Source organism: Dioszegia hungarica, assembly GCF_025882075.1.
Source record: "Dioszegia hungarica strain PDD-24b-2 chromosome Unknown MKK02contig_8, whole genome shotgun sequence".
In the NCBI taxonomy this organism is placed as follows: domain Eukaryota; kingdom Fungi; phylum Basidiomycota; class Tremellomycetes; order Tremellales; family Bulleribasidiaceae; genus Dioszegia; species Dioszegia hungarica.
This window is the reverse complement of record NW_026515770.1, coordinates 430296-456050: the sequence shown is the minus strand read 5'-3', so window position 1 is coordinate 456050 and position 25755 is coordinate 430296. Positions and strand designations below refer to the sequence as shown.

General features: G+C 56.4%; 14 protein-coding genes across 14 annotated transcripts; 5 read left to right on the top strand and 9 right to left on the bottom strand.

Moving 5' to 3' along the window:
- Positions 1-2986: 2986 nt before the first annotated feature.
- Positions 2987-4727, bottom strand: MKK02DRAFT_36611 (P-loop containing nucleoside triphosphate hydrolase protein; the record flags this gene model as incomplete). Its single annotated transcript, XM_053089458.1, has 14 exons — positions 2987-3011; positions 3069-3089; positions 3138-3192; positions 3246-3370; positions 3418-3509; positions 3557-3632; positions 3682-3833; positions 3876-4081; positions 4126-4229; positions 4278-4306; positions 4353-4483; positions 4536-4575; positions 4626-4661; positions 4710-4727. 14 exons carry the CDS (start codon positions 4725-4727, stop codon positions 2987-2989), a joined length of 1110 nt encoding a protein of 369 aa, XP_052944961.1.
- A 340-nt stretch (positions 4728-5067) lies between these two features.
- MKK02DRAFT_43861 (uncharacterized protein) lies at positions 5068-6289 on the top strand (the record flags this gene model as incomplete). The annotated part of the gene is made up of 3 exons (XM_053092647.1): positions 5068-5521; positions 5570-5802; positions 5858-6289. 3 exons carry the CDS (start codon positions 5068-5070, stop codon positions 6287-6289), a joined length of 1119 nt encoding a protein of 372 aa, XP_052944960.1.
- A 316-nt stretch (positions 6290-6605) lies between these two features.
- Positions 6606-8698, top strand: MKK02DRAFT_43860 (uncharacterized protein; the record flags this gene model as incomplete). Its single annotated transcript, XM_053092646.1, has 4 exons — positions 6606-6684; positions 6737-7044; positions 7103-7517; positions 7569-8698. The coding sequence occupies 4 exons, from the start codon at positions 6606-6608 to the stop codon at positions 8696-8698; spliced, it is 1932 nt and encodes a 643-aa protein (XP_052944959.1).
- Positions 8699-8728: 30 nt separating this feature from the next.
- On the bottom strand, positions 8729-10243 carry MKK02DRAFT_26933 (putative vacuolar membrane protein; the record flags this gene model as incomplete). The annotated part of the gene is made up of 5 exons (XM_053087278.1): positions 8729-9124; positions 9177-9349; positions 9406-9788; positions 9839-10023; positions 10073-10243. 5 exons carry the CDS (start codon positions 10241-10243, stop codon positions 8729-8731), a joined length of 1308 nt encoding a protein of 435 aa, XP_052944958.1.
- Positions 10244-10597: 354 nt separating this feature from the next.
- MKK02DRAFT_26856 (uncharacterized protein) lies at positions 10598-11721 on the bottom strand (the record flags this gene model as incomplete). The annotated part of the gene is made up of 4 exons (XM_053087262.1): positions 10598-11094; positions 11145-11325; positions 11376-11597; positions 11647-11721. The coding sequence occupies 4 exons, from the start codon at positions 11719-11721 to the stop codon at positions 10598-10600; spliced, it is 975 nt and encodes a 324-aa protein (XP_052944957.1).
- A 949-nt stretch (positions 11722-12670) lies between these two features.
- On the bottom strand, positions 12671-13763 carry MKK02DRAFT_43857 (uncharacterized protein; the record flags this gene model as incomplete). Its single annotated transcript, XM_053092645.1, has 4 exons — positions 12671-12781; positions 12838-13334; positions 13379-13622; positions 13683-13763. 4 exons carry the CDS (start codon positions 13761-13763, stop codon positions 12671-12673), a joined length of 933 nt encoding a protein of 310 aa, XP_052944956.1.
- A 704-nt stretch (positions 13764-14467) lies between these two features.
- On the bottom strand, positions 14468-15422 carry MKK02DRAFT_25501 (small GTPase superfamily; the record flags this gene model as incomplete). Its single annotated transcript, XM_053087052.1, has 6 exons — positions 14468-14550; positions 14625-14694; positions 14777-14892; positions 14962-15053; positions 15180-15303; positions 15365-15422. The coding sequence occupies 6 exons, from the start codon at positions 15420-15422 to the stop codon at positions 14468-14470; spliced, it is 543 nt and encodes a 180-aa protein (XP_052944955.1).
- A 679-nt stretch (positions 15423-16101) lies between these two features.
- MKK02DRAFT_43855 (uncharacterized protein) lies at positions 16102-16842 on the bottom strand (the record flags this gene model as incomplete). The annotated part of the gene is made up of 4 exons (XM_053092644.1): positions 16102-16134; positions 16191-16390; positions 16443-16524; positions 16585-16842. 4 exons carry the CDS (start codon positions 16840-16842, stop codon positions 16102-16104), a joined length of 573 nt encoding a protein of 190 aa, XP_052944954.1.
- A 365-nt stretch (positions 16843-17207) lies between these two features.
- Positions 17208-18712, top strand: MKK02DRAFT_43854 (kinase-like domain-containing protein; the record flags this gene model as incomplete). Its single annotated transcript, XM_053092643.1, has 12 exons — positions 17208-17239; positions 17306-17364; positions 17481-17611; positions 17668-17684; positions 17736-17809; positions 17862-17926; positions 17976-18063; positions 18113-18173; positions 18228-18312; positions 18368-18443; positions 18494-18573; positions 18632-18712. 12 exons carry the CDS (start codon positions 17208-17210, stop codon positions 18710-18712), a joined length of 849 nt encoding a protein of 282 aa, XP_052944953.1.
- Positions 18713-19710: 998 nt separating this feature from the next.
- MKK02DRAFT_43853 (uncharacterized protein) lies at positions 19711-20901 on the top strand (the record flags this gene model as incomplete). Its single annotated transcript, XM_053092642.1, has 4 exons — positions 19711-20211; positions 20456-20545; positions 20594-20605; positions 20653-20901. The coding sequence occupies 4 exons, from the start codon at positions 19711-19713 to the stop codon at positions 20899-20901; spliced, it is 852 nt and encodes a 283-aa protein (XP_052944952.1).
- Positions 20902-21195: 294 nt separating this feature from the next.
- On the bottom strand, positions 21196-22463 carry MKK02DRAFT_43852 (chaperonin 10-like protein; the record flags this gene model as incomplete). The annotated part of the gene is made up of 5 exons (XM_053092641.1): positions 21196-21388; positions 21439-21743; positions 21802-22085; positions 22133-22288; positions 22334-22463. The coding sequence occupies 5 exons, from the start codon at positions 22461-22463 to the stop codon at positions 21196-21198; spliced, it is 1068 nt and encodes a 355-aa protein (XP_052944951.1).
- Positions 22464-22594: 131 nt separating this feature from the next.
- MKK02DRAFT_43851 (P-loop containing nucleoside triphosphate hydrolase protein) lies at positions 22595-23422 on the top strand (the record flags this gene model as incomplete). The annotated part of the gene is made up of 5 exons (XM_053092640.1): positions 22595-22666; positions 22712-22773; positions 22820-22839; positions 23005-23283; positions 23328-23422. 5 exons carry the CDS (start codon positions 22595-22597, stop codon positions 23420-23422), a joined length of 528 nt encoding a protein of 175 aa, XP_052944950.1.
- Positions 23423-23524: 102 nt separating this feature from the next.
- Positions 23525-24694, bottom strand: MKK02DRAFT_43850 (uncharacterized protein; the record flags this gene model as incomplete). The annotated part of the gene is made up of 7 exons (XM_053092639.1): positions 23525-23748; positions 23782-23796; positions 23840-23899; positions 23944-23969; positions 24015-24213; positions 24245-24350; positions 24401-24694. The coding sequence occupies 7 exons, from the start codon at positions 24692-24694 to the stop codon at positions 23525-23527; spliced, it is 924 nt and encodes a 307-aa protein (XP_052944949.1).
- An 85-nt stretch (positions 24695-24779) lies between these two features.
- Positions 24780-25562, bottom strand: MKK02DRAFT_24888 (SGNH hydrolase-type esterase domain-containing protein; the record flags this gene model as incomplete). Its single annotated transcript, XM_053086947.1, has 1 exon — positions 24780-25562. One exon carries the CDS (start codon positions 25560-25562, stop codon positions 24780-24782), a length of 783 nt encoding a protein of 260 aa, XP_052944948.1.
- Between the last annotated feature and the right edge of the window lie 193 nt (positions 25563-25755).

The following is a 25755-nucleotide window of genomic DNA, read 5'->3' as shown; positions in this document are numbered from 1 at the left end:
CGTAAATCTCGGCTTTAGATGTGCAGAAGCTTCCCGATGTGTACGATAGGATGCGGTGTCAATTATGCATGTCCGGAACATTCAGCCTCTTCGAAACTTAGGATCATAGCGATTGGTATACGCGCGTATGTTAACCCAGCTGTACAACGGCGTCGTGGGTGCCACCTCTGGCAGATATTCTTAGGACGTTTCTTGATCTCCCCTAGAGCGTGATCGGCTTAGAGCTTAGGGCGCCTAGAGGCGACATACATCTCGGCCAAGGAATGTGGAGCTGGAGCTGGAGATGACGCGACCGTACCTTCTGAAACGCGGTCGTGATGTCATGTTCAACTTGCCAGCTTCGCTTCCTCTCCATACCTTTTACACCGCACCGACGTACTGCACATCATCATCGCACATACCAACCATCTCCTTACCCTCAGTCAGCATGACCGCCTCGAACGGGCCCAAAGCCAGTCTTTTTCGCACGGCGAAGCAGATCATGGACGAGGAGAACCAGGCACCGCACTCGGTCGCGGCGTCCTCTGGCCCAAGTCAGTCGAAGGCGAGTCTTCCGCCTCTCGATATGTTCTGCATACTACGTGTAGAGCTCAAGCTTCGGGCTGATCGTGCAGCGGAAAGCTGATGCGCTCGGCGACGATGATCAGCTTTCCGTCAAAAAGGTCATCATTGACCTCTCTCGGTCGGATGGGCTGGACAGCGGCGATACAGACGACTTCGAAGTCACCTCAGCTATCATACGCAGCTCAAGCCGGTCTCCTCTCGCTGTACTCTCCGGGCGCAACACCCTGCCCGGCGGTCCCAGACATACGCCAAACGCGGAGATGGCTGATCCGCTTACTATCTCTCTCGCAAATGCCGAACCCGGGCCACCTCTCTCCCCTCAGCAGGCCGAGATCCTCGCTCGGGTGATGAGAGGCGACAACATCTTCTTCACCGGGCCGGCGGGGACGGGAAAATCTGTTCTGCTGCGCGCTATCATCAAGGCGTTCAAGGAGAAGGAAGAAGCGCATGCCGCTGGCGGAGGGTCCTCCCGTGCGGAATCGGGGCTCGCAGCTACTGCGAGTACTGGCATCGCCGCCATGTAAGTCCTCTTCTGTTGTCAGGCGGGAAGTCAAGAGCTCGTCACTGACATTGATGCAGGAATATCGGCGGAACAACCCTGCACTCCTGGGCCGGGATAGGCATCGCCCTCGAGCCTGCGGTAGAGCTAGCCGCCATTGTGATGAGGTACGAAGGGGCAAGGGTGAGATGGGAGACCTCTCGGGCGCTCCTTGTCGATGAAAGTAAGCCTTTCATGCTGATAGAACTGACACGCAGTTTCGATGATCGACGGGAAACTCTTCGACAAGCTCGACTTTGTCGGACGGACCGTCAGGAAGACTGACAAGCCCTTTGGAGGGCTTCAGGTGAGTGCCTCTGTTCTCAAACTGAGGCCTCAGCTGATGCACAATCCAGCTTATCCTTTGTGGGGACTTCCACCAGCTCCCACCTGTGGCTAAACGAGGAGACCCGCCCGCCGTATACGCTTTCGACTCCACGGCTTGGAGAAAGATGTTCAGCAAGAGCAACATGGTCTGCTTGCGCCACGTCTTTCGCCAAAAGGACGCTACTTTCAGCCAAATCCTCAACGAGATGAGGAAGGGCAGACTCTCTGGACCAGACGAAGCTCGGATCAAACGCCTGGCGAGAGACGTGGCGTACCCAGAGAGAGTCTACGCGGTCGAGCTGTAAGTCTCGATACCTTCTGCTAATGCACGAGCGAGCGGCCCAGCTGATCACATAGCTTCCCCACGAAAGTTGAAGCCGAGAGGCTCAATGCATCCAGACTGGGGACCCTGCCAAGCCCCGTCCACCACTTCGAATCAGTCGATCGGCCCGGAATATCACCTGGCGGTACCATGATCTCACCCGATCAGGCTCGCAGGATTTTGGACGATCAGACCAATTTCGTACCGTATCTGGAGCTGAAGGTCGGCGCCTTCGTCATGCTTGTACAAGTGAGATGCTTCTTGCTCATCATGGACGGATCGAAACGTGTGGCTAAAGCGTGTAGAATTATAACCACTCAGGACTCTGCAATGGGTCTACGGGTGCGATTGCCACCTTTGACATACCCAGATTGTCTACAAGCTGATTGCGTAGGAACGATCACCGCCTTCATGACAGAAGAGGAAGCATCTGCTCAGGGGATCAGAAGGCTGGGATGGGCGCCGAGTCCATATACTGTCTTTCCCGTCGTCGAATTCATCCCGAGTCGCTACGTGACGGAGCCAACTCCAAAGCGGGTCCTGGTGCCAACGAACGATATCACCGTCAAGAACCCAGGCGGATCGATAAAGGCGACCCGTGTACAGGTGCCGCTGATCCTCGCGTGGTAAGTACCAGTCTCGGGTGGCCGCCCAATATCGCTTCTGCGCGAGAGCTTGGGTACTGATCATACAGGGCTGTGACCGTTCACAAGTCCCAAGGTTTGAGTCTCGATCGGGTGAAGGTGGACCTAGAAAGGACGTTTGCGGACGGTAAGTATCATCTCAGGCTCAGCCGATTGACACGTAGCGGACTGCCATCTGAGCCCCCAGGACAAGCCTATGTGGCACTCTCCAGAGCGACTTTGATGGAGGGCTTACAGGTGACCAACTTTTCGCGCGATAAGTGAGTAGCTCGTTCGACACTCAAGCCTGGGAGCTTGCTGAGACCGCAGGTTGAAAGTCAGCTATCGTGTCTTGGAGTGGTCGGCGCAAGTCGAGGGGGATATGTAGGATTCCGGGTTTATGGAACACTTTCGGGCGCTTTGTATGGTAGATCAGTAGATAAGCATTTGAAAAAGTGGATAGGCCATGCAGCAGTAGTCAATGCAGCGCAAGTCGCAAGCGGATCAGCACAGCGGACAGGCTGCAATGGAGTTGTACATTCCGACGAGGAGATACACGCGAGGCAATACCGGCCACCCGCAGCTGAAGGTGCAGCGCTTCCCGGAGGCGTCTTACTTTTTGTAGATACAGATAATGCTGTTGAAGTCAGCTTCCAGCTCCCAAAGTAGTGACAAGATATCAAGTGAAACGCACTCCTCATCTTCAAGAACATGCCTGTAAAGTCAGCGAGATAGCACCGCCAGGAAATGGAGCTGAACTCACTCGAGTCCGACCTTCTGGCCTCGCGAATGCTTTGCTGATACACCCCATACCATAGCTGAACAATCAGCTGATCATCCCCAAGTTTCGAGATTCGATGGTAGAGCTCACCATTCTTGAACTGCTTAAGAATGTCCTTGTGGATAGCATTACAGAAGTTCTCGACCGTACATCTCCCTCGGCGCAAGACGACCGGTGACGAGTAGTCAGGTGCCTGACCTCGAGGCTTGGTGTAGCTGCGGCCGTCAACGCCGCCCAGCATTGAGAGATGGTCTATACTCACATTCTGACCAGGTTCAACTTTTCCCACATAAATTCGAGGAGTTCGTCGATGTTGAGCCAGAGCTGAGATGAGATGGGTACAGAGTTGGGGATCTGGACGGATCAGCTACGAGCACTGAGGTACAGCAGGTCTAGCTCACCTTGTACAGAAGATCCAGCTCCTCGATGCTGATTGCGTCGATCTTGTTGAGGACGAAGATAGCGGGAACGTAGACTCTGCCCAGAGTTAGCACTACCTCCACCCCCGGAAGTGGTCCAGGCTTACCTGTTCCCCTCAATGACATCAATCAAATCCTCAATAGTAGCATCCGGCTGATGTATCGAGATCGCGCAGCTGTTCATCCTGTACTCGGACAACACCGCCCGGATCTCGTCCGGGTCGATCTTGGTCAGAGGCACTGTGTTACTGATGGCAATCTACCATCAGCTCTCTCCACCTTTCCAAATTTCGTCACTCACCCCTCCGGTCTCCTTCCGCTTCACAGTAATCGCCGGCGCCTTCTTGTTGAGCCGAATGCCGAAACCCTCCAATTCGTTGGTGAGAATAGCGAGATCGTTCAGGGGTTTGAGCACATCGAGGACAATGAAGATCAGGTTGCACGTTCGAGCGACGGCGATGACTTGACGACCACGACCTTTGCCGTCTTTGGCTCCTTCGATAATACCTGCCAATCAGCTGCCATCCGCAGAAGAGGAGGAAAAGGCGTACCTGGCAAATCCAGGACCTGTATTCTGGCGCCGTTGTGCTGAAGAGTACCAGGAACAGTAGTGAGGGTGGTGAATTCGTAGCTGGCGACTTCGGAATGTGTGCCCCTGATCATCAGCTGATAATACGACTCGCAGAGGAAAGGTTAGACATACGTCAATTTGGACATCAGCGTGGATTTCCCCTACACCATCAGCTATGCTCCGACGCTTGCGTGACTGTGAACTTACCACCGACGGGAAACCGACGAAGCCGACACTCGCTATCCCTGTTCTGGCGACATCGAAACCGAGACCAGGTCCACCACCTCCACCGCCTCCGGGAGGAGCAATCAATTCACGCCGTAATTTGGCGAGCTTGGCTGCTAGATCAGCCCTTGTACTTCTCGCTTTGCAATCTCCGAGAGAGCATACCTTTCAGTTGCCCCAAATGGTAGTTGGTGGCCTTGTTTTTCTGGATGCATCAGTATTGTGGGCACACAGTTAAGCGGGAGGTTGCCGCACTTGAGTCTTGGCCATCTCCTCCTCGACCTCCTTGATCTGCAGATTGTCAGTTTATGCCTCTATATTCGGGGCCAGAGAGCTCACCCTCTGTGCTGTCGTCATGATGAGCTGAGTGTTTCTGTAGCTAGTGCGGTAGATGGGCGATAGGTAGGACTTAGAGCTGCTGCAGCTGGAGATGTCTTTTGGGTGAGGATTTGAGATCTGACGTAATTCAGCAGCCTCCCATACAAAACGCGCGCAATTCGCGGCCTACCCTTTCCCTTTCCGTCTATCTACTTCTCTCTCTTGCTATTATACATTTGTGAAGCCCCTCTCTCACTTTTATACACACTCAGACGCTGCCTGGCTAGCTGGTATCCGCTCCAGCGCTTTGCCAGCAATCTTTTAATACCCATATCACCCTCCACGCCTCATTCGCCACTTGGCGCACCCTCCCGCTAAGATGGCTCGCCCAGTCACTCAACACCCTCCTTCCGCCCTCCAATTCCCCTCTGCGTCCCGCACCTCCACCCTCGGCTTTGGCTTTGCCTCTCCTCTCCATACTCGCTCCCCGTTCGCCGATGTTGCCAATAACAGCATATACTCGTCCCCGCAGGCATCAGCTTCAACTTCGTTCAACCCTTTCGCCTCGCCAGTAGGGTTCGGGTCGGTGCCTCCTTCACAGGCCAAGCCTTTCAAGGCTCGTCACCCTCCTCCAATATCGTCGACCATCACGCCACGGCTGTTGAAGAGAGGGAGACACTCGACGTCCCCTTCTCCCCCTAGCTCGCCCACTTCGTCCATTGCCGGCTCGCCTAACCTCGGGCACAAGCGGCTGTCGCTTTCCAGAGCAAAGAAGCAGCGGCAGGAGCAGGCGCCGGCGATCAGCGATGATCTCGACTTGGGGCTCATGCTCGGTGAGCTGCGCTTAATGCCACCATTTGTATCGAAAGCTAATATCTCAGCTACCCTGCCCCCTTCAACGCACCTGCAAATCCTCACCTCGTTGATGGAAAAGGATCCGTCTATACGGTCTGCGGTACTTGCTGCTACACCTGCACCAGACCTCGCCGTCTGTAATGATGAGCTCCAGAAGATCATGGACCGGATCTCGAGGCAGTACGGCGAGCCAGGACCAGGTCGATACCTCCTCAGCTGGGGTCGCGCGATCAACGATATTACTATCTTTTCGCGAACTGTACGTCTATTGTCTATTATCTTGGTACAATCTTGGTACAATAGCTGATATCCAGGCTTCTACCTACCTCGCCTTCTTCTACACCCCGCATAACGGCCTCCCCTCCAGCCTCCCAACATTACACAACCTCCTTTACACCATCACAAAATACACTCTCACCCTCGTCCGCCTTCTTCCTCCTCATGTGGGACAATCATCCGCCACCTCGTCCCTCTCCCAACTAGTCAACGCCCTCGTCATGCGCTGGCGCGAGTGGGTTACCAATATCTCGAAAGACGTCAACGAGAAGGGGGAGATGTACCCCTATTCGTCCGTTGTGGCGTGGGGCCAGAACTTCCAGGAGTTGGTAGATCCGGAGAGAAACGCAATTGAGGGGTGTCCTGATCCGGCGCCGATAAGGGAGTTGGTGGCTACCATATCGGCGATCAGGGACACGTTCGCGGCGCAGCTTGGCTGGTTGGCGGGACCGGGCGGGGCAATGAGGTAGCAGATGCTGGAATCGAGGGAAGACGGTTGGGACGGCGGCGCTTGAGAAGTTACTTGTGGGTATCAACGTTGTACATTATGTATATATCTCGTTTCTGCGCCAGTCAGTCCACCTTACAACCGTCCCACTTCTGCGTGATATGGATCGCTGACCCGCCTTAGAGCACAACGAGGTCCGTGCGCATCTTTTGGCCGGGCAGCCGACGGGCCGCTCCGGCCCGGTATTGCCCCGCCTTTCTCCCTCGACAGCGACCGTATAAAGTCGGTCACCCAGCTTCGCAGTTCTTCCCAGCTATCCCATCAGCTTCATTGTCGCCATGGTACTCTTAAAGCCCAACGCTTTCCTCAACAACCCCTTCAAGACCCGGGACGACGTCGAAAAGGGCTGCCGAGCTCGTGAGTCCCGACTCTTCCCCCTGTCCCTCCTTAATCTTTGGCTGACCCCCAGTCCTCGACCCTCTCGAGCAGCACACCTCGCCCGGTGGCGCCCTCCTCTACTTCGCCAGTACAGCCACCCACTATGACCTCAAAGCTGTGGCGCTCGAAGCGTTCGCCCGGCCCCTCTGGGGTCTCGCGTCCCTCATAGCTGGCGGAGGGGAGTATGCGGGGGCAGACAGGTGGATCCGGGGTTTCGCGGCGGGAACGGACCCCAAGAGCCCCGAATACTGGGGCGGGGCCAAGGCGAAGGATCAGAGAATGGTCGAGATGAGTCCATTGAGCTTTGCGATCTGTATGGCTCCTCAGGTGTTCTACGAGGTGAGCTCCCTTGGCCAAAGGCTGGGACTCTGGACTCTGGAATGTGGCTAATTGGCAGAACCAAACGGACGAAGTCAAGCAGAACATGGCCGCCTTCCTCACTACCTGCATCGGCAAGCCTATGCCAGACACAAATTGGCTCTGGTTTCGCGTATTCGCCAATCTCGCTCTCCGCTCCATCGGTTCCTCCTCTTTCAACCCAGACCAGATGGCTCGCGATCTCGCCCGGCTCGAAGAGTTCCAATTGCCAGGTCATGAGGCCACGGGTACGGCGGACAAGTCGGCGGGATGGTCCAGAGATGGTCCGGAGGGAGTGGAGCAGCTGGACTATTACTCTGGGAGCTTCGCGATCCAGTTTGCGCAATTGGTATATGCCAAATTGTGTAAGGAGAGCGATCCGGAACGGGCGGGGAGGTATAGGCAACGGGCGGTGGACTTTTGCCAGGACTTTGTGTACTACTTTGACGAGGATGGTGAGTCGCACAGAAGCTACCCAATGATCAGGACAAATCGCTAATCGGTAGGCTCCGGTATCCCATTCGGTCGATCCATGGTCTATCGCTTCGCCATCATCGGTGCCTTCTCCGCTCTCGCTCTGGCCGACATCGAGCCCCTCCCTCTCTCGTGGGGCCACATCAAAGGCCTCGTCCTCCGCCACCTCCGCTCCTGGAACGCCGACTCGGACATCTTCCGGTCCGACGGCACCTTGACCATCGGGTACAAATACGACAATATGAATATGACGGAAAATTACAATGCCCCCGGCTCGCCCTACTGGTGCATGAAGGCATTCGCGTGTCTGGCCGCACCCGCCTCTCACCCCTTCTGGACATCCGACGAACTCCCCTTCCCATCCATCGCACCCCTCAAGGCCCTCCCCGATCCCGGACACATCATGTGCCGCTTCGCAGGCCACACGTTCCTCCTCTCCTCTGGGCAGTTCGCGCACTACTACCTCCGATCCGCTTCTGCCAAGTATGGCAAGTTTGCCTATTCATCGACTTTTGGCTTTTCGTGCCCGACCGGCGATCTCGGCGTGGAGCAACTCGCGGGGGATAGTATGCTCGCTTTGAGGGACATATCGGCGGGCACAGAGGGGGCAGATGGGGAGACATGGAGGGTCAGGCGGGTACCGCTCGATGCGAGGATAGTGGGGCGGGGAACGGACACGGTGCATCTCCGCTCAAAATGGCGTCCGTGGAGCGACGTCGAGGTGGAGACTTGGTTGGTACCTCCCCAACCGGACTCGCCGGCATGGTACCTCCGTGTTCACAAGGTCACGTCGGGAAGGAAGCTCGCTACTTCCGAAGGTGGCTGGTCGACTTATGGGCAAGGGGAAGACGGGCGGGCGCTCATCCAAGCCTTCTCGGGCGAGTCGAGTGCGGGCGGCGATGAAGCTGAAGGTTGGGCGAGGGCGGCAACGAAGGGTGGCTGTGCGGGTGTGTATGACTTGTCGGAGACGGTGCGGACTGGAAAGCTGGTACAGACGGATCCAAACTCCAATGTCATCTTCTCGAGGAGTATCTTGCCGTCTTTGGAGGGAGAGGCGGAGGGGACAGTATGGATCGCAACGGCGGTGTTTGGGTGTCCGCCCGGCGTGCCATGGGAGGCAGAGTGGGAGAAACGGCCCACAGTACCCTCGTACATCAAGTAGATAAGTATCAGATGCATCCTCCTAATCTAGCTAGACACTGTCCTTCAGCCTATAGCACACCGATATGCCCGCGGCTCCCACTGCGCAGAACACCGCAAACACGTAAAAGATGTTCCCTTCCCCATTGTGCGTCAGACCCGCCAACCAATGCTGGACGGGTAAGAAGGAAGCCCCAAGTGAGAAATTCAGGGACCAGTTGAGCGCGAGCCCGACTGAGCCAGCAGCAGTGACGGCTCGCTTGGGCATGACTTCGGGGAGGACGACCCATGTGACGGGTCCGAGGCCGAGCGAGAAGGCAGCGACGAAGGTCAGGATGGAAAATATGGAGAGGGGTTGAGAGGGGGCGTTGAGGCCTATCGCGAGCAGGAGGGAGGAGAGGGACATGGCGAGAGCGGAGAAGAGGAGGATGGGGCGAGACCCCAGGCGCTATGGGGTCAGCAACACTTACGAGGGCTTCAAGAAGGGATGGACCGCTTACCTCGATAAGGAAGGCTGGAACGACAGTGATCGGTAGTTTGAGCATGACGATGCCGAGGGCAATGTACTTCGAGTTGCTCTGGAAGACGGGGGTGAGGATCCGGGTGGAGAAGTACATGACGGGTGAAATACCGCAGAGCTGCTGGACAAGCTGAGTGACGATCACCAGCAGGACTGTCTCGTCAGATTGCCTTCTCCGGGACTAAATATGGTATAGAGAAGCGACTCACATCCCCTTCGCACGACCGAGTCTTTTGACATCACTAACTCCCTGATACTCATCGCCCCCTCCCCCTCATTGTCTCTCGGCAACAACGGCCTGCCCTCCTCTGTCTCTTCCTCCTCTTCCCTCTCGTCCATCCCCGACTTTGCAGGCACAAAGAAGCTCCCGACGAGCTGAACCGCCGCAATCCCCACCGCGACCGTAAAGACCCATCTCCACTTCATCGGCTGGCCCAATGGCAGCGACAGAGACTGGCCAATGAGGATGCCGACGACGATGAAGAACTGGTTGGCGATGCCTAGAGACTTCTTCATGGATGTAGGAGCGATCTCGGAGAGGTAGAGAGGGACGAGGACCGTGGAGAGGCCACAGCCGAATCCTATCACGATCCTGGGTAGTCAGCTAATGTTTGATCATGCGGTATGATTGGTCATACGTACCGACCAACGAGAAGAAGGAGGTATGAGCTAGCAAGACCCGTCACGACCGATCCAGCGAGTACGAGCGCTGCGGACAATCGCAGCGTCCCGACCCGCCCTAACCGCTTGGACCAAATGTCCGTTGTGAGGGCACCGACCAGGCCGCCAAGCGTAAAGATCGCGACAATCAATCCGAACTGTGTCGACTATACTATCAGCCATCCTTCATGCCCGCTTGACCAAGGGGGAACGTACAGTCAGAGGGACACAGCTAGATAACCAGCCAGTCTCGCCATGCGGCCGACCATGTCGCCGGCAGGTCACGACATCTTGGATCCCGTTGAATGCGGAGATACCGAATCCGTACTGCAGCGTATGGAGCGCTGCCCAGGCGGTATTGAGGGCTATGGAGACGCTGGATGGCATGTTGTGCTGAGACCAAGGTCATGTAGAAAAGCAAGAGCAACAAGAAAGATGGAATGGGTCAACGTTGAGAGCTGCGACCGGGCCGGTCCGACCGGAGGTGTTCCCTCAATACGAGTAGGGCGCATCGTGACAAGGCTGGCTAGGTAGCAACGGCCTGTGTCAGGTCCGAGCAGTACAGCAGCAGCGCGGTTTCGCAGTGTACCAAAAGATATGTTATAAATGATTATATGCATGTGGTTTTATATGGCTACACTGCCTATAGACAGAGATTATAGAATAGTATGGAAACCTCTAGCGACAAGCACCGCAGTCAGAGCCGATCTAGCTACGAAATGGGGGGAAGGGGGGAGGGGTTTAGGCGGCGGTGTAGGTGGCCTGGGATGTGCGGGGCTCGTTGTCGTAGGTGGTGACAACGGCGGGGGTGGCATCACGGGCGCCCTTGCGGGAGAACATGCCCTTCTTGGCAGGGGCAGCGGTACCGGCGGTGGCCATGTCGTTGGCGCGGGCGTGCTTCTCACGGTCGTGGTGGGTGACGTCGGCCGAGTCGGTGAACTTGCCGGACTGGAGACGGAGGGCAGTGAGGTCGAGCTTGGAGAGGGAGAAGAGGTGGTAGATGATGAAGACGGGCTTGGCGAGGACGTCAAGGACACCGTAGAAAATCATCTCCGAGTCGGGGTGGATGACCGAGGCACCGTCCGCAATTCCCCAGGCGATGGGGTAGAGGAACCAGAGGAAGGAGAGGACCGCGGCGGAGCTGGTGAAGGACCGCTTGTATGCGGGGCCGATGGCGCCGGCAGAGGTGCGGGCGGGACCGAAGAGAACCCAGAGGATATAGAAGAGGGCAAGGTTACCTGGATGGTCAGCCAAAGTAAAGTGGCAAATGAGCCCAGATCGAACATACCGAAGACGTAGTAGCCCCACTTGTAGCTGGAAGCGACGAGGGCACCGACGAGACCGGTGATGATCATGACCAAGTCGAAGAAGACGAGGGTGATGATATCCGAGAGGGGAAGACCGGAAGCGAGGGTGAGCTCGAGGAGGAGAGCGGGGGTGGTGATGACCCAGTCGATGTAACGGACGTACTCAAAAAATCAGCAACGTTCCTCGAGAGTAAGCAGATGTCAAAACTCACCCAGATCTGCCTCAGGGTGCCGATGGGGTAACCGAGGTAAGCAAACTCAGTGGCGATGGGGGTGGACCCGAGGTTGGAGGCCATGGAGAAGTAGGCGATGGTGGCGGTGGTGAGGATGATGGCACCGAGCTGGTGGAAGAGCCGCTGACCACGGGGGATGGTGAAGTGCCAGCCGATGACAACCAAGTCAGTCAGAAGCATGACCGCGAAGACTGCCCATAGCTAATAGATCAGCCTTTGTCCATGCTGGGAGTAGGAAAGATGGACTTACCCAGTCAGAACCGTGGGTGGTGATACCCAGCTGGGACTGGTTGTCGGGGTTGACAAGGAGAGCGTCGTTTGCCATTGTAGCTAGAGTGGCGAGTTTTGAGACTTGAAATGGGTGCTTGTGCTGAGAGGTAAGATCGGATAAGTTGAGGAAGAGGGAGAAGGTGCTGGCCTGCTGACCTTTATATGCCTCTGTTGGATCTTGATCTGAGTAAGCAAAGTGGTCAGCCGACGTCGCTGTTGTCGTCGTAGTTGTCGCTGACTGGCAGGTGGTCGCTGCAAAGAATGTAATTTTGGATCAGTCATCTGTCTCTGACGTCATGGTTTCAGTCTATTTTAGTCGGTAAATTACGGCATTCAAGATACCTCAGTGCCGCTCTCGGCCGGACCACGGGATGCATGATGCAAGTGGCGCCGATAGCACCTCCTCTCGAGAGAGCTCTCGAGAGCCAACGCAGTTTCCACAGGTTCCTACAGGTTCCCACACAAAAGCGGCGATGTCTGTACAGGCGGCGATACGGGACAGCCGGCCGCGGATACATAAGACGACAAGGGGAGACGTCTACGCAGACTCCACCCAATGTTCACCGCACTGCAAATTTTCTCGCTAGCGGAGTTCGGCGCGGGACGGACTTTGCGGCTGGCGATTGGATCCGGGTGGCGGATGATGCAAGCGGCTGCAGATCGCGTGCAATCTTGCGATGGATCGGTGCCTCGGTCATTCCTCGGTCCCAGGAACAGGCACTAGCTTCGATGACAGCTGAGCGCTGAAGCGTGACTACCGACAGGCACGGACACGCCTGCTCTTCACACTGCTTCACACACCCAAGGCCGAAGGGGCAACCGAGTCCGGCCAACATGCGAAAGCCAGCGCTGGAAGGGTACATCGGCCCTGCAGTCCGCTACTCTGTTGTCTGCTGCTCCGTGAGAGTCAGCGTCGCAGCGTACGTGCTGACAGCTGTAATACCCCTTTTGCATACCTATCGCTGCTGACAGGATGCATATCCACCTACCTGCTCAAGCGCTAACTACCCTTCCTTCGGCTTGTTCCGCTCAAAGAACTGTCTGAGCGTCTCAACCTGCGGGAAATCTTTCCGGCACTGAGGAATGTCGACGTTGTACCCAATCTTGTCAAAGAACTGCCCACGTCAGCTTCGGCATGTGGCGTTCCCTCTCGCGTAAACCTCGTGCTCACATCGGCTACTCCGCGTGGGGTCCCGATAAACCGCCTCCCCATTCCCGTGACCAGCCTCAACCCCAACGGCGTATCCACCTCCTCGCCCATGACCTCACGATAGGTCTGCTGTAGCTCAACCATGTCAATCTCGTCCCCTGCCAGATCGAGCACCTTCCACCGTCCCGGCTCCTCGAACGCCCGCGCACCGGCGATCCCGATATCCCGCGTGCTGACCATCTGATGCTTGCGCTCCGGGTGCGTCTTGAAGGCGTGGTGGATGAGGAGGGTCCGGCCCATACGGAGGAATGTGGGGGCGGAGGGGAGAAGGTTGTCCATGAATTGGGCGGGGTGGAGGAGGGTGACGTGAGGAATGGAAAGAGTTGAGAGGTGGGTTTCGACCCGACGCTTGCATTCGAAGATCTCGGTACCGGTGTCGGGCGCAGAACCAAAGTTGGTAGACAGGTAGACGAGGTGCTGGACGCCGAGGTCGGCACACATGTCTGCAATGGCGATACCTAGCGATCAGCATATACCCTTCGGACTTCGATCCGCTACTCACCTTGCGCAGTGTCCTCTTTGGGCGTGACATACCCCTGGCAGCTGAACACGCCATAGACTGACCCCTTCTCGTACCCCAGCGCTGCGACGGCCTTCCCAGGCTTGTCCATCCCGTCCGCCGGAATCTGCTTGGTGATCACTTGGGGGAGGGCGGCAAGCCGGCGCGTTGAGGCCGAGTTGGCATCCCGAGTGAGAGCGACGAGGGTGAAGTCCTGGGCGAGTGGATGAGCAGACCTGGACAACTCCTGAAGGAGTGAGCATACGCGCCGAATCAGGGTCGTGATGTACAGCTCATCTCGACTCACTTCAATGACAACCTTGCCAATGTTGCCGGTAGCGCCATATATGAGGATGACCTTGCTCGCTGTGGATTCTGAAGTAGACATGATAGATAGTTGATCAGTAAGATGAGGAAGAGGATAGGCGTTGATGTCCTAAATTTGGCTGTCGAGCAAGCTTGGTAGGTTGGAGATGCATCCCTTTCTCGTGTCCAAGCGCCTTATATATCTGGCACTGTGTGATACTCGGACATGCCTGTTGCCCGTCCCCGGCGCCGAGGTCCGAGGTCCGAGGTCCGAGACCCTCATGGCCGTACTTCGGGGCGGTCAGCTTGTTGCAGACATCCTTCGAGCTATATAAAAAGGACGGTTGATCAGAGCGCGGTCAGGCGGGCATGAGTGACCGCACCAAACTTTCTCGCCGAGGTGAAAACTTTATACGCCGCGTTGCCCGATTGCGCCACCTGCCTGAAGGTATGATGATCTTGCTCCAGCGGAGCTTCCAGCGATGGGGTGGCGATGGGTTGGGCGATGCGCTAGAGCCAGATCGGCGTGAAGAGCCAGCAGTATCCTATATATGCGGTGATACAACATATCGTTATGGATCGTGATACTCAGCCTGGCCGTGCAGCTGTGGCTGGAACTAGCAGGCACAACCGCCCCCGCTCGCTGGCACCTCCTCCTCTTGATCCGGTAAGGTGACTGTATCGTCTCGGCGCGAGCCCGATCGCTCGTCCGTTGTCGTGCTGAGGATCTATAGCCTATCAGCTGTATTCCTTGCAGGTCGGCTAGGATAGAGGACCAGGAAACTCCTAGCAATCGCACGTATCACTCACATTACGCGCTAATTGCTCGAACAAGTCGTCTACGCCTGTATTGCTCATAGCGGAGCATTCTGAAGAGTCAGCTAAGGGTTCCAGGCTTCGAAGAACAGCAAGCGAGGCATTAGCATTAGCAGCTGTGACTCACCGATGAAGCCCATTCCCATCCGCTGGGCAAACTCGCGACCTTCCGTCGTGCTGACCTGACGAGAGAGTTCCTGCATGATCAGCTAGGCTTTCGGCAGAACATGTCCAGAGACCCATCTAGTATACCGCCAAGATCGAAGTTCAGAGACTCACTCGGTCCACTTTGTTCCCTACTAGCAATTTACATACACCTGTGGAGCAGTAGGTGTCGATTTCAGTCAACCACTTGACGAGCTCGTCGAAGGAGGTCCGGGATGATATGTCGTATACTGAAGGATCAGCGCGGACCTTAGCTCAGATGCCTGTGACGAGGAGAGAAGGAGACAACGAAGACTCACCCAGAACGACCCCCATGGCGCCTCGATAGTAACTCCCCGTCAATACCCTAAACCGCTCCTGGCCCGCCGTATCCCATATACTCAACTTGACTCTCCTCCCTTCTTCTTCTCCTGATCTCTGCACTACACTCTCTCTCATACCATCTGCCCCATCTGCCTCCTCGTCCGTTTCCATAGCGTCATCCCCATCCTGCCCTAATCGGTCCGTCCGGGAAGACTGGGAAGGTCCTTCAGGCCGTACGGTGATTGTCTTGACCTTGAAGTCTACTCCAATAGTCGCTGTGGCTTCGTCTGGCGGGAGGAAGGTCGCTGATGAGAAGCGAAGGAGGAGGGAGGATTTGCCTAGGCCGTCAGCATCAAATGCAGCTGGGCGCGCGGGGCTGAGAAGGGAAAGGATACGGACCGACAGAGGAGTTTCCGATCAACAAGATCTTCAAGTTGGGGAGTGTTTCCCGGGACATCTTGATCGAAGGTGTCTGCTATGTATATCTGCGGGGCAGCGGAGACCGAGGAGATCGAGATGGAACAGACGTGCAAGGTAAGAGGGAAGGAAGCATGCAGTTTTGGTGCTGCATAGCGCTGCATCTTGAAACGCGTGTCATACGTCATCGCGTTTGAAGTCGCCTTATCTTCGCGCGAAGATCTATCTGTGGCAGCTACGCGCTGAAGAAGTGCTGAGACGATGGCTCGCTTGGCTGCCCCGTCGTTCATGTAAGAGGACCATGGGAGGAGTGCTCTCTCCATCTGCATGTTATCGCGTAGATCTATTGACGCCCGCTCCCTGCCACTCCCCCCGCGGCCAGGCCATCTCCCCTTATCGCTGGGGCGGATGTCTGGCGCAGGGGTATTCCGCGAGGCGAGAGAAGCTCATCTCAAGGCTCTAGTCCCGGTCTACCAAATCAGCTACAGCCCGAGGCACTCCTAAAGACACTCGCTCACCTGAGGACACTCGCTCACTAAAGACACTCGCTCACTAAAGACACTCGCTCACTAAAGACACTCGCTCACTAAAGACACTCGCTCACTAAAGACACTCGCTCACTAAAGACACTCGCTCGGTATGCACAATAGAGCTTCCTCCGTTCGGTCCGAAAGTCTCGCTCCGGCGGTGCCTTCCGTTATCGCGAACTTTGTCATCGCTCACACGCCGGTCGTCCTCAGCGCCCTATCCCGCTTCTCCAGCAGCTCCTTCCACGGATCTTCCGCAAAGCTAGGCTTGTAAAACCCACTCTCGGGTGGTGCGTGTCCAACCCCTCTCCCACCGCCTCCTCCTCCTCCTCCGCGACCTCCGCGACCTCCGCCACCATCATGCCCCCCACCCCGCCCCCCTCTGCCTCCTCTTCCGTTCCCAAAGCCGCCCCGACCTTGTCCGGCAGCATGAGACTGGCCGCCCTGATCGACAAATCCGCCTCGAGGATAGCCTCCACCCCTTGGACCGAGCTCCATCCCGTTCGGATTTGATCGGCTTGATGTAGGATAACCGAACGAGGGCGCTTGCGGAAGATAAGCCGATGGTGGAGCAGGAGGGAGTGATGAGTGCGCTGATGACGAAGGATGTGGCCGCTTGGTCCATCAGCCTCGATCAAAGGGCAGATTAGGGTTACACGGCGTCAGTGAACACACCTTGACTCCGCCGTTCAAGACCACTCCTTCGCCCTCTCCTGCGCCCCTTCCACCTCCTTCTCCAGCATCTCCTCCGCCCCTTCCACCTCCTCTACCTCGACTACGTTTACCCCCACCCACGACCCCTCTTGATCCCCTGCCTCCACCCCCACCGCCTCGCTCGCTGCTCCCTGATCCCCCTGCCGTCTGAGACGGTGTCTGAACCGGAGCAGCCGCCTGCTTCCCGAATGCCATAGGGAGGCCTGTCGCGGGATCCATGTTGTCTGTATAGTCGGCAGTTTGTATGGTATGACGAAGACAAGCTCAGCAGCTTTAGCTGAGGTGGGCAGCAAAAGCTAATAGAAATAGATTGATCCCGCTATTCCAATTGGTATTCCTGACACGCGACTAACTTTGTCAATTCCTAATCCGATTCCTGCCTTCTTCTCTCTCGTTTGCTCTTACTCTGTTCTGTACCCGTCTATCGCATACCTCCAGTCAGCCAGTCCTTACTCGAGCCGTCCAGCAGATCATGAGTCGACGTACTGGATCGTCAGCGGTATAACGCTTAAACGACGGGGAATCAATATCGCCGAATCTTGGGGAAAAGTCCTCGCCAGGACTGGACCTCCCACACATCCGCGATGGACGAATCCGACACCAGCCGCGCAGAAAGGTCAGTATCATCAGCTGTCTGCGCCACGTTGGTGGTGGTCCCCTCAAGAATCAGCTGATCCCTTAGTCCTAGGGAGCAGAGGTGGTCGCTCCGAGACTTCGATATCGGTAAACCCCTTGGCAAAGGTTGGTCTAATCCTCTCTGCCGGTCCGAGCTCACTCGTGATCTGATTTGCCAGCTTCCCAAAATACGTTCCATCCTGGAAGATATCATCCATGTGGACTGGCACTGACACATATAGGCCACTTTGGCAAAGTATACCTCGCCCGCCTCAAATCACCTACAAACCCCTTCGTCCTCGTACTCAAATGTTTACCGAAAGATGCGGTCCTGAAGGAGGGCGTGACGATACAGGTGAGGAGGGAGATAGAGGTAAGCTATATGGTACAACAGGACCGTGCATCTTGCCAAGCAGCTGACGCGCACAGATAATGCAGAGCTTGCGGTACGTGTACAGCGGAAGCGGGACAATAGCGAGACACCGCTGAGCCCCCAGGCACCCGAACATCATACAGCTGTATGGTTGGTTCCACGATGATACTCGTATCTTCCTCATGCTCGAGCTCGCAGGTCAGCTTCCCGGTCCCACTGTATTGTACGGCCATCAAGCTGATAGTGCCAGGTCAAGGCGAGGTCTACAAGCACCTGCGGAAAGCGGGCAAGTTCTCGGAACGGAGAAGCAGTTCAGTGAGCTGGACCTCTGGATCACATTCTGTCAGCCAAGTTGACTCAGCAGTATATACGTCAAGTAGCAGATGGGCTAGCATACCTGCACGCGAAGGACATCATTCATAGGGATATCAAGCCCGAGAATCTACTTCTAGGTGAGCCCTCGCTATATGCGCGAGATGGAGATCCTCAGCTGATAGGCAGGGAGCGAGGGGCAGATAAAGATCGCCGATTTCGGCTGGTCGGTCCGCATGGAAGCAGACAGGTGAGCTCCATGCTTTCCGCCCGCTCGGCGAAGGATAGAGAGCTGATCAGACAGTCAGAGGACTTTAGCTGGGACATTGAGCTACGTAGCTCCAGAGATGATCATGGGCCAGCCGTACGGGAAGGGTATCGATATCTGGGTATGTTCTTTCCCTCAGCCAACATTGACAGGTGGGAGATGGGCTGATCAATCAGGCTCTAGGTGTTCTCACTTATGAATTTATCACTGGAGAAGAGCCATTCGGGACCGATACTTCCAGCGGGACAAGATGTCAGTCATATCGCCACTGTGTCGTTCATCTGGAGCACGCTGACGATCAGTCACCCAAGCGAGAATATGCCGTGTGGATCTGCGCATACCCGAGTATGTCTCTGCGGAAGCGAGAGACCTCATTCACAAAGTGAGCTGTGCTGTGCTTTGGACGTGGGCGAGGGGCGGGCCAGAGCTGACTTGCTTAGCTACTCCAGCTCGTCCCCTCGGAACGGCTTCCTCTGGCGATGATACCGGACCAGCCATGGATCGCTCAACACCACCAATGAGCCCGCCTCCGACCAGTATCACCTACTTACCGGCCCCTTACACTCCGCTTTTTGCCCGCCTTCTCCCCTTCGATTTCGCTCTTGACATTCTTCGCATGCATTATCCCTCTGGAAGCGGTCGTTTTCCAGACATGCGGATGCTCTCATGATGTCGGCACGCGTGTCAGCGGGAGGTCGAAGCGGATACAGCTCACCCAGACACGGTGCAGATCACTAGCTAATACGCTTGGAGTCATAGACTGTATGCATATAGGAGAAGCCGCTCTAAACCTGACGAGGTAGACAACCCTGTGGGACTCTCGCAGGAAGCGCACAAATTCCGTCTACCGCTCATTAACTTAATCCGCCTCCGCCTTCCGCCTTGCCCTGTAACACACCTATGAATCCCATCTTACTGCCTCACTACACTATGACAACACTACAAGAGATCATAAGCACGTATCACTGTCTACCATGGAGTCATATTCGAGTATGTTTGTGGATCAGCTCACACGCCAACGTTAAGCTCCAAGATCGAATGTGAGAAAACCTATACCATAAACCCCTCCTCCTACCTTTCTCCCCAGTACCGCCGGCCGCTCTGCCTTCGCTGCGCCTACCTCGTCAGGCCCCAGTAGCCTCCGCCTCTCCTCGCTCCAGCCCTGCGGAACTCGGAAAGTATCGCACGCCGCTCGGTGAGCCCAGGCCGACCGCCGCGAAGCATTTACCGACTGCTCGCAATGACAGGGAGCTGTATGGTCAGCAGCAGCCCAAGGAGAACTGTCTGCCACTCGACGAGATCCTGAGCAGCGTCCACTTAGCTTTGGTATTGGTCAGAGATGAAGAGGAATGAGTGGATATATATGCTGTCGAGAAGCAAATTTGATGTGCCTTGCCAGCTCAGGGCGCGAAGGATTTCTGGGGGGTCCTTTGGAGACCAACTTAGCGTGTCTACGATCGTCAAGGGGCGCGTGTGGAAAGACTCATAGATTTCGTCTACTCACATACACCATATCGTAATGTCTAACCTCTTCAGCGCAGACAACTCTCTCGATGCCAAAAGACAGGCAGCGAAGGCGAGTCTAATCGCCCGCAGACAAGCTCGAGCACCCTCCGTATTCCCTCAGCCAACACTCATCCCCTTCCCATCATCCATCACGCCTTGGCGATCCAAGCCTGCGAGCATCGGTGCGTCAAGCGACGCGGGATGGGGCGGTGGATGGACAGGCATCGTGGCGCAGAGAGATCCAGCAGTGGAGTTGAGGGATGGCGAGGAGTGGGCGGTGGAGAAGGGCGGCGAGATTGTGAAGATCGCCCATATCGATGCCGACAGCGGAGACCGCTTGGCAGGGTGGGTCGAGGACCATCTTCCGGACGGCCATTCCGATGCTCCGAGTCGGTACCTGGGTGTCAGCAACACGTCCATATCTGTCCGGTGCCGCTCATCTCTCCCGGCCGAGCTCAAACCGCAAGACTATGACCTGGCGGTAGCACGCCATTTCCTATCATGCGGCATAGTTGTGAGTCGTCCCCATCGATTCCATCAGTATGCAGGATTCAGTTGAGCGAGTAGCGCATCTATGAAGGCTTCCCGAGGAGGCGGAATATATTTGACAACGATGCTTCAGGGAGATGGACATCTTCGGAGCCGTCCGCCACAGAGCCCAGTCGGGTCGTCTACCTCACATTTTACGATGAGGGTGGTGCTCAGAGAGCAATGGGCAATGGTGAGTCATACGTCATCAAGGTCAGTGCTGATCAAAGGCGAAAGACCAGCTGGTTCTCAACTTTGCGGGATGCAAGCTCCAACTCTCGTTAGCATGGAGGCTGCACGAGCCTCGAGGCAAACGTATCGTGGGTGAGCTGCTAAGTGCCGCCCCTCGCACAGAGCTTATGTTCCAGGTCACGCACGATGTGGATGCGCTGTGGAGGGTACGAAGAAAAGCCGGAGATCTATTCAGCTGCCGCGACCCGACCATACCCCCCAAGACGTCGGTATGCCCCTGGCCCCGCTCCCAGCGGCTCTACCTTTTCGCTTCCTCCCCCCGCATGTCGCGATCCGCCGCTACGGGCCGAGACAAACGCCGGCCGACTACCTATCCGAGCAGACGCTGCTCACCAACGAGGAGGGGTTACCATCACCCCGCAGCACGGTCCACCCCGACACTCAGATCCGGCTCGGAGCAGACGGTCGTCCCTCATCAGCCTAAGACTTTTTCCAGTCCGAGCCTGCCGCCTATCAGTACCCGGGCTCGAGCGGCTGGAAGGGCGGTCAGTGGAACGGTTCGGATCGACGGGGAGCGTGAGAGGTTAGTGAAAGAAGGAGCTTCGTTAGGGCTGAGTTGTCAGATGGGGGAATACTTGGATGGCGCGGAGATCGATCAGGTTGGGAGGAGGGACTTGTCCGTCAGGACGTATATATGCGATTATGGGTTTGAACTTGGGGTATATAGCTGGACCCGTCATCGCGGTACTTGCCTACTTACTGACTGGCTATATTCTCCTCAATCCTCTTTCATCCTGAAAGCCACCTTTCCCACCTCATTCCGCTCGAACCGCTCATAGTATTCTTGCGCCTTCTCCACGCTTACTGTCTCTTCGACAAACGTACTGAAGAGATCGATGTTGTTCCTTAAGAGGTTGGTAGCTTCAGGAAGGAACGTCCGTACGGAGCATCGACCAAACACCATCCGGATACTGACGATCAGCCATCTGATCTTTCCCTGACCCATATGGGGAGGACTTACTTCTTCCCGTACATGACCTTCCCCGGCAGCTCCAGAGTCTGATTATGAACCCCTCCAGAACTGATGACCCCGTATGGTCGGACCAGCTCCGTAGCAGTCAATAGAGCGTCGGCATGCCCTACGAGCTCTAGGACCGCATCTGCTCCTCGTCCATCGGTAGCCTTGAGAAGCTCGGTCCGGAGCTGGTCGAGAGGAAGTGCTGCCGCTCCATGCTTCGTAGCCAGCTCGAGGCGTTTCGGGTGAAGATCGGTAGCGAAGACTGTGCGGAAGCGTTCTCTTGCTGCAGTGATGGCGCACAAGCCGACCTTGACTGTCAGTATGACTTTAGCATAGAGGAGTAGCGACTGGAGCAGAAAGACGTACGGGTCCACAGCCAATCACCACGCAAACCCCAGCTACCTCCTTCTCCGGCTTGTCCACGTTCAGGATCTGCAGCGCCAGGTGTGCCATGCTGAGACCCGTCGGCACCACATCCGCGAGCAAGAGCGTCAGGTGTGGCGGTATATCCTCTGGCTGGCGGAAGAGGCAAGCGTCGGCCATGGAGATCCGGACGTACTCTGCCTGAGCGCCGTCGTGTGAGGGCGTACCAAGCAAAGTCTGCTTCTCGCACCGTGATGTATGGCCTCTGTCGCAGTAAAAGCAGGCACCTGACAGTCAGCGATACAGCCTTCTGTAGGAGATGCTTGGGACGCACCGCACGAGAGGGAGAAGGGGCTGATGACCTTGTCGCCCTGCTTCCAAAGCTTGACGTCCGGCCCTATCTCGACAATCTCCCCTACCAGCTCGTGGCCCATGACGATAGGTCCAGTCTGAGGACCTGCATGGCCGCGATACGTATGCAGCTCAGAGCCTACAGTTAATTAGCTCAGAGCCCCAGGGAGCCAGCGAGACATACCGCATAGACCGGCAAGGTGGACCCGGACAATCACATCTCCCCCATTCTGTACCGTCGGGATTGGCTTGTCCTGCACCGAGATTTCTCTGGCGGCGGAGAGGACCACAGCACGCATGGTCTTACTGGTCATTCTGTATGATGATGAGAGGTAGAGTCAAGATAGATAGGTGTCGGCGTCAAGTGGACCAGCCGGACCTATCGGTAGCCGGATCCGATATTGCCGGCGCTGGATCTCGGGGAAGATATTGGTGTTGCCCATACATGTCGTCGCTTCTGTCAGTCAAGGGATTGACACTGAGAAGGGGTGATGGGTCAGGCTCGGCCATCATCAATGTGCGCTCGACCTGACGAGCTTCGAGGACAAGCTGATCGACCCAGGATCTATCGCTCGACGTGAAGGAAGGGGAAGTCATCGTTGTCCGGGGTGCCAGTGGTTCTGGGTATGCCTGCCCATCTGACCAAGACCGATGACCGGCTGATGGCCAGCAAGACGACGCTACTGAAGTGTATCGCTGAGCTGAATGTATATGATCAGGGGGAGATCTTGCTGCGCGGCAAGTGAGTCGAGATTTGCTGCCTTCTCTGGTTGGACGGCGCTAACGCTGACGACCTGCATCGGAGTATGGTGCGCCTTTACCTCTGTGAATGCCTTGTATAAGCTGATGAAGCAGGTATACCATCCTACCGCACGCGAGTGCAGTACGTCCCCCAGCGCCCCTCGCTACTGCCCGGCACACCACTCGAGCTCGTCTCCCTCCTGCAATCCTTCTCAGCCCGGAGGTCCACCTCGAAGGGCACGTTGGAAGATGCTATGCGGATAGCAGGGGACTGGGGCGTGGAAAAGACGTTATGGATGCGGCCGTGGGCTACATTGAGTGGGGGAGAGGGACAGAGAGTTGCGCTGGCTATCGCATTAGCAGCCGGCGGGGCGGAGGTGCTTCTCTTAGATGGTATGTCTTGCTCTCTGCGACCATTGCTCATAGCTAATGAGCAGAACCTACATCTGCGCTGGATGAGCCTACTACCATCAAGGTGGAAAAGACGCTGCTGGCTATGCTGAGAGTGAGTCTGAGCTCACAACGTAGCTAACGACAGGATACTTCCAGTCTGAAAGCCTTGATCTGGATCACGCACGACGATGCTCAAGCCGACCGAGTTGGGACCCGTACCATAGACATATCTAGATGAATGCTACCTACTTCCACTGAGTAGCGCTTGGGTTTCGCCTCCGCTATCCCGGTGCTTCCACCTGATCGCGCTCCACGCTTTGCTAGCTGTAGCGTCTCGCAAGCGATAGAAGCCCGGTTTCCGCATGTCGATCCTGTCAACGCGGATGCGGTGCTTGTCGTCAATCAGAGTGCGGCAGGCGAAGAAGAGGGACATGACGACCGCGAGGGTCGAAGTGGCTGCTATCACTGCTGTGAGCTGGGCACGGACGGTGGACCTACTGAACATGATGATCACTACCCTGTCAGCGTCTTCGTCATGGCAGAGGAGAGGACGCACTTTGCAAGCGAGCAGCTTGATCGACAGGCTTCCCGCCTATGATCGCTCCGGTCATCATCCCTGGCATTCAGCAGATCAGCAAACTGGGCCAAGGAGAGGCGTACCAGGTATCGAGATCAAACCAATGACACTGCTCTTCAGCTCTTGTTTCCATTTACAGCAGAGCAGACCTTACCTTAGCTGATTGACAATCGGCAAGAGCGACACCTTCAGCGCTCCAGTTGCGACCGGCTTACATGCCTCGAACCTGCTCGCACCTAGAGCGAGATATGTCTCTATCTTGTCCTTGTTGTCGGTGAACTCCTTTTGGACCGTGTTCCATCCAACGCCGATGGATGAGATGGCGTTTCCTAGGGTCATGCCCACAATAGGGACTGGGATCAGCGATGTCAGCCGCAGGCTTACTGAACTGATCAGGCTGCCAGAAGCGCGTCTGGGACATGGCGAACCGAGTGCCGAGGATGGAGATGGGGACGGTGGAGCAAAGCATGGATATCAGGACGAGCGGGAACTACGAGCAGGTCAGCACGTGCCATCCAACCAGAGGGAGGGGAAACGTACCATGTAGGAGAATCGTCCTTTGGCTTTGTTGTATGTCACCTCGACAGCTCCCAGCACGTTCAGTACCAACACTATCCCTACCACACCCAGCACGCTATCGCTCGCGAATACCTTCTCGAGGAACAGACCCATGATCGTAAGCTGGACGACGCATCTCACCGACGCGACGAGGAGCGAAGAAGCGATGCCGAGCTTGAAGACGCTCGACACGAGAACGTCGAGCAGGATGAAGCAGAACCCGATCGAGACGTTGGTCCAGCCCAGGACAGGCGATGTACCGGCTACAGAGTTCATTGCTGAGAGACATAAATGAAGTACAAAGCCAAAAGATAAGATAAAGGGTGTACGTCATGACAACCGCGGCAGATCAAGGTAGCTATTAAGAAGACTCTCTACTCTGGATATGCCTATGCACCATCCACGCCACAGCCTCCATTCCCTTCTTATTCGGATGCCACCCCACCTCCCCTCCCCACAGCATCGACCAAGTATGCCCGCTGACCCATGGCTCCGCGCTGCCCACGCCATGTTCCTTACTCTCCTCCGCAACGTCCACAAATTCGCATCCCTCTTCCTCCGCTGCTCTTTTGTACGCCCTCCTCAGGATCTCCGCCTTCATCCGCCCCGTAGCCACCTGCTCCGCCGTGAGCGGGACATTGACGCCGGGTTGGATATCCTCCCCGACCAGGGTCAGATATCCAACCAGTATGACCTCTGCCTTGGGTATCTTGGTCCGCACCGCCCTGACCACCTCCTTGAACCGATTCACCAGCTCTTCCTCGCCTATCACCTCCGACTTGATCCGCCTCGAAGCGAGGTACGCGAGTGGCCAGCCGAGCCAGCTGCCCCACAGGCTATCCAGCATCAATCCGCCGACATACCCCAGATCGTTCCCGCCCGCCGTGATGGTGACTATACAGCGCCCATCGTTCTTAGCTGCTGTTATGGCCTCTATCTGAGGTGGCGCAGCATCCTGAGGGGTATTGAGGATATTGAGGAGGGTGGCGCCGGAGTAAGAGAGGTCGATATGTTCATCTGCGGAGAGGAGGGAGGAGAGGAGGGAAGGGTAGTTGACCGAAGAGCGGTTCGCGGGCTTATTTACGATGGGCTGGAGGCCGGGGCCGGCGGCGAAGGAGGAGCCGAGGGAGATGAGGCGCAGCATTGGTCGTAGAGCTTACTAGCGCTAATGGAATGGCTGATGTCAAACACGTGGAAGCTTGAGCTTGAGGAATGAGAAGTTGGGTTGGCTCGGCAACTCGTCATAGCCGAGAGCGAGAGGTCCAGCTTTTGGTCGTCGGGCCTTACGCCACCTCCTTCTCCATCTTTACAGATTGAGCAGACAGGATCTGATGCTC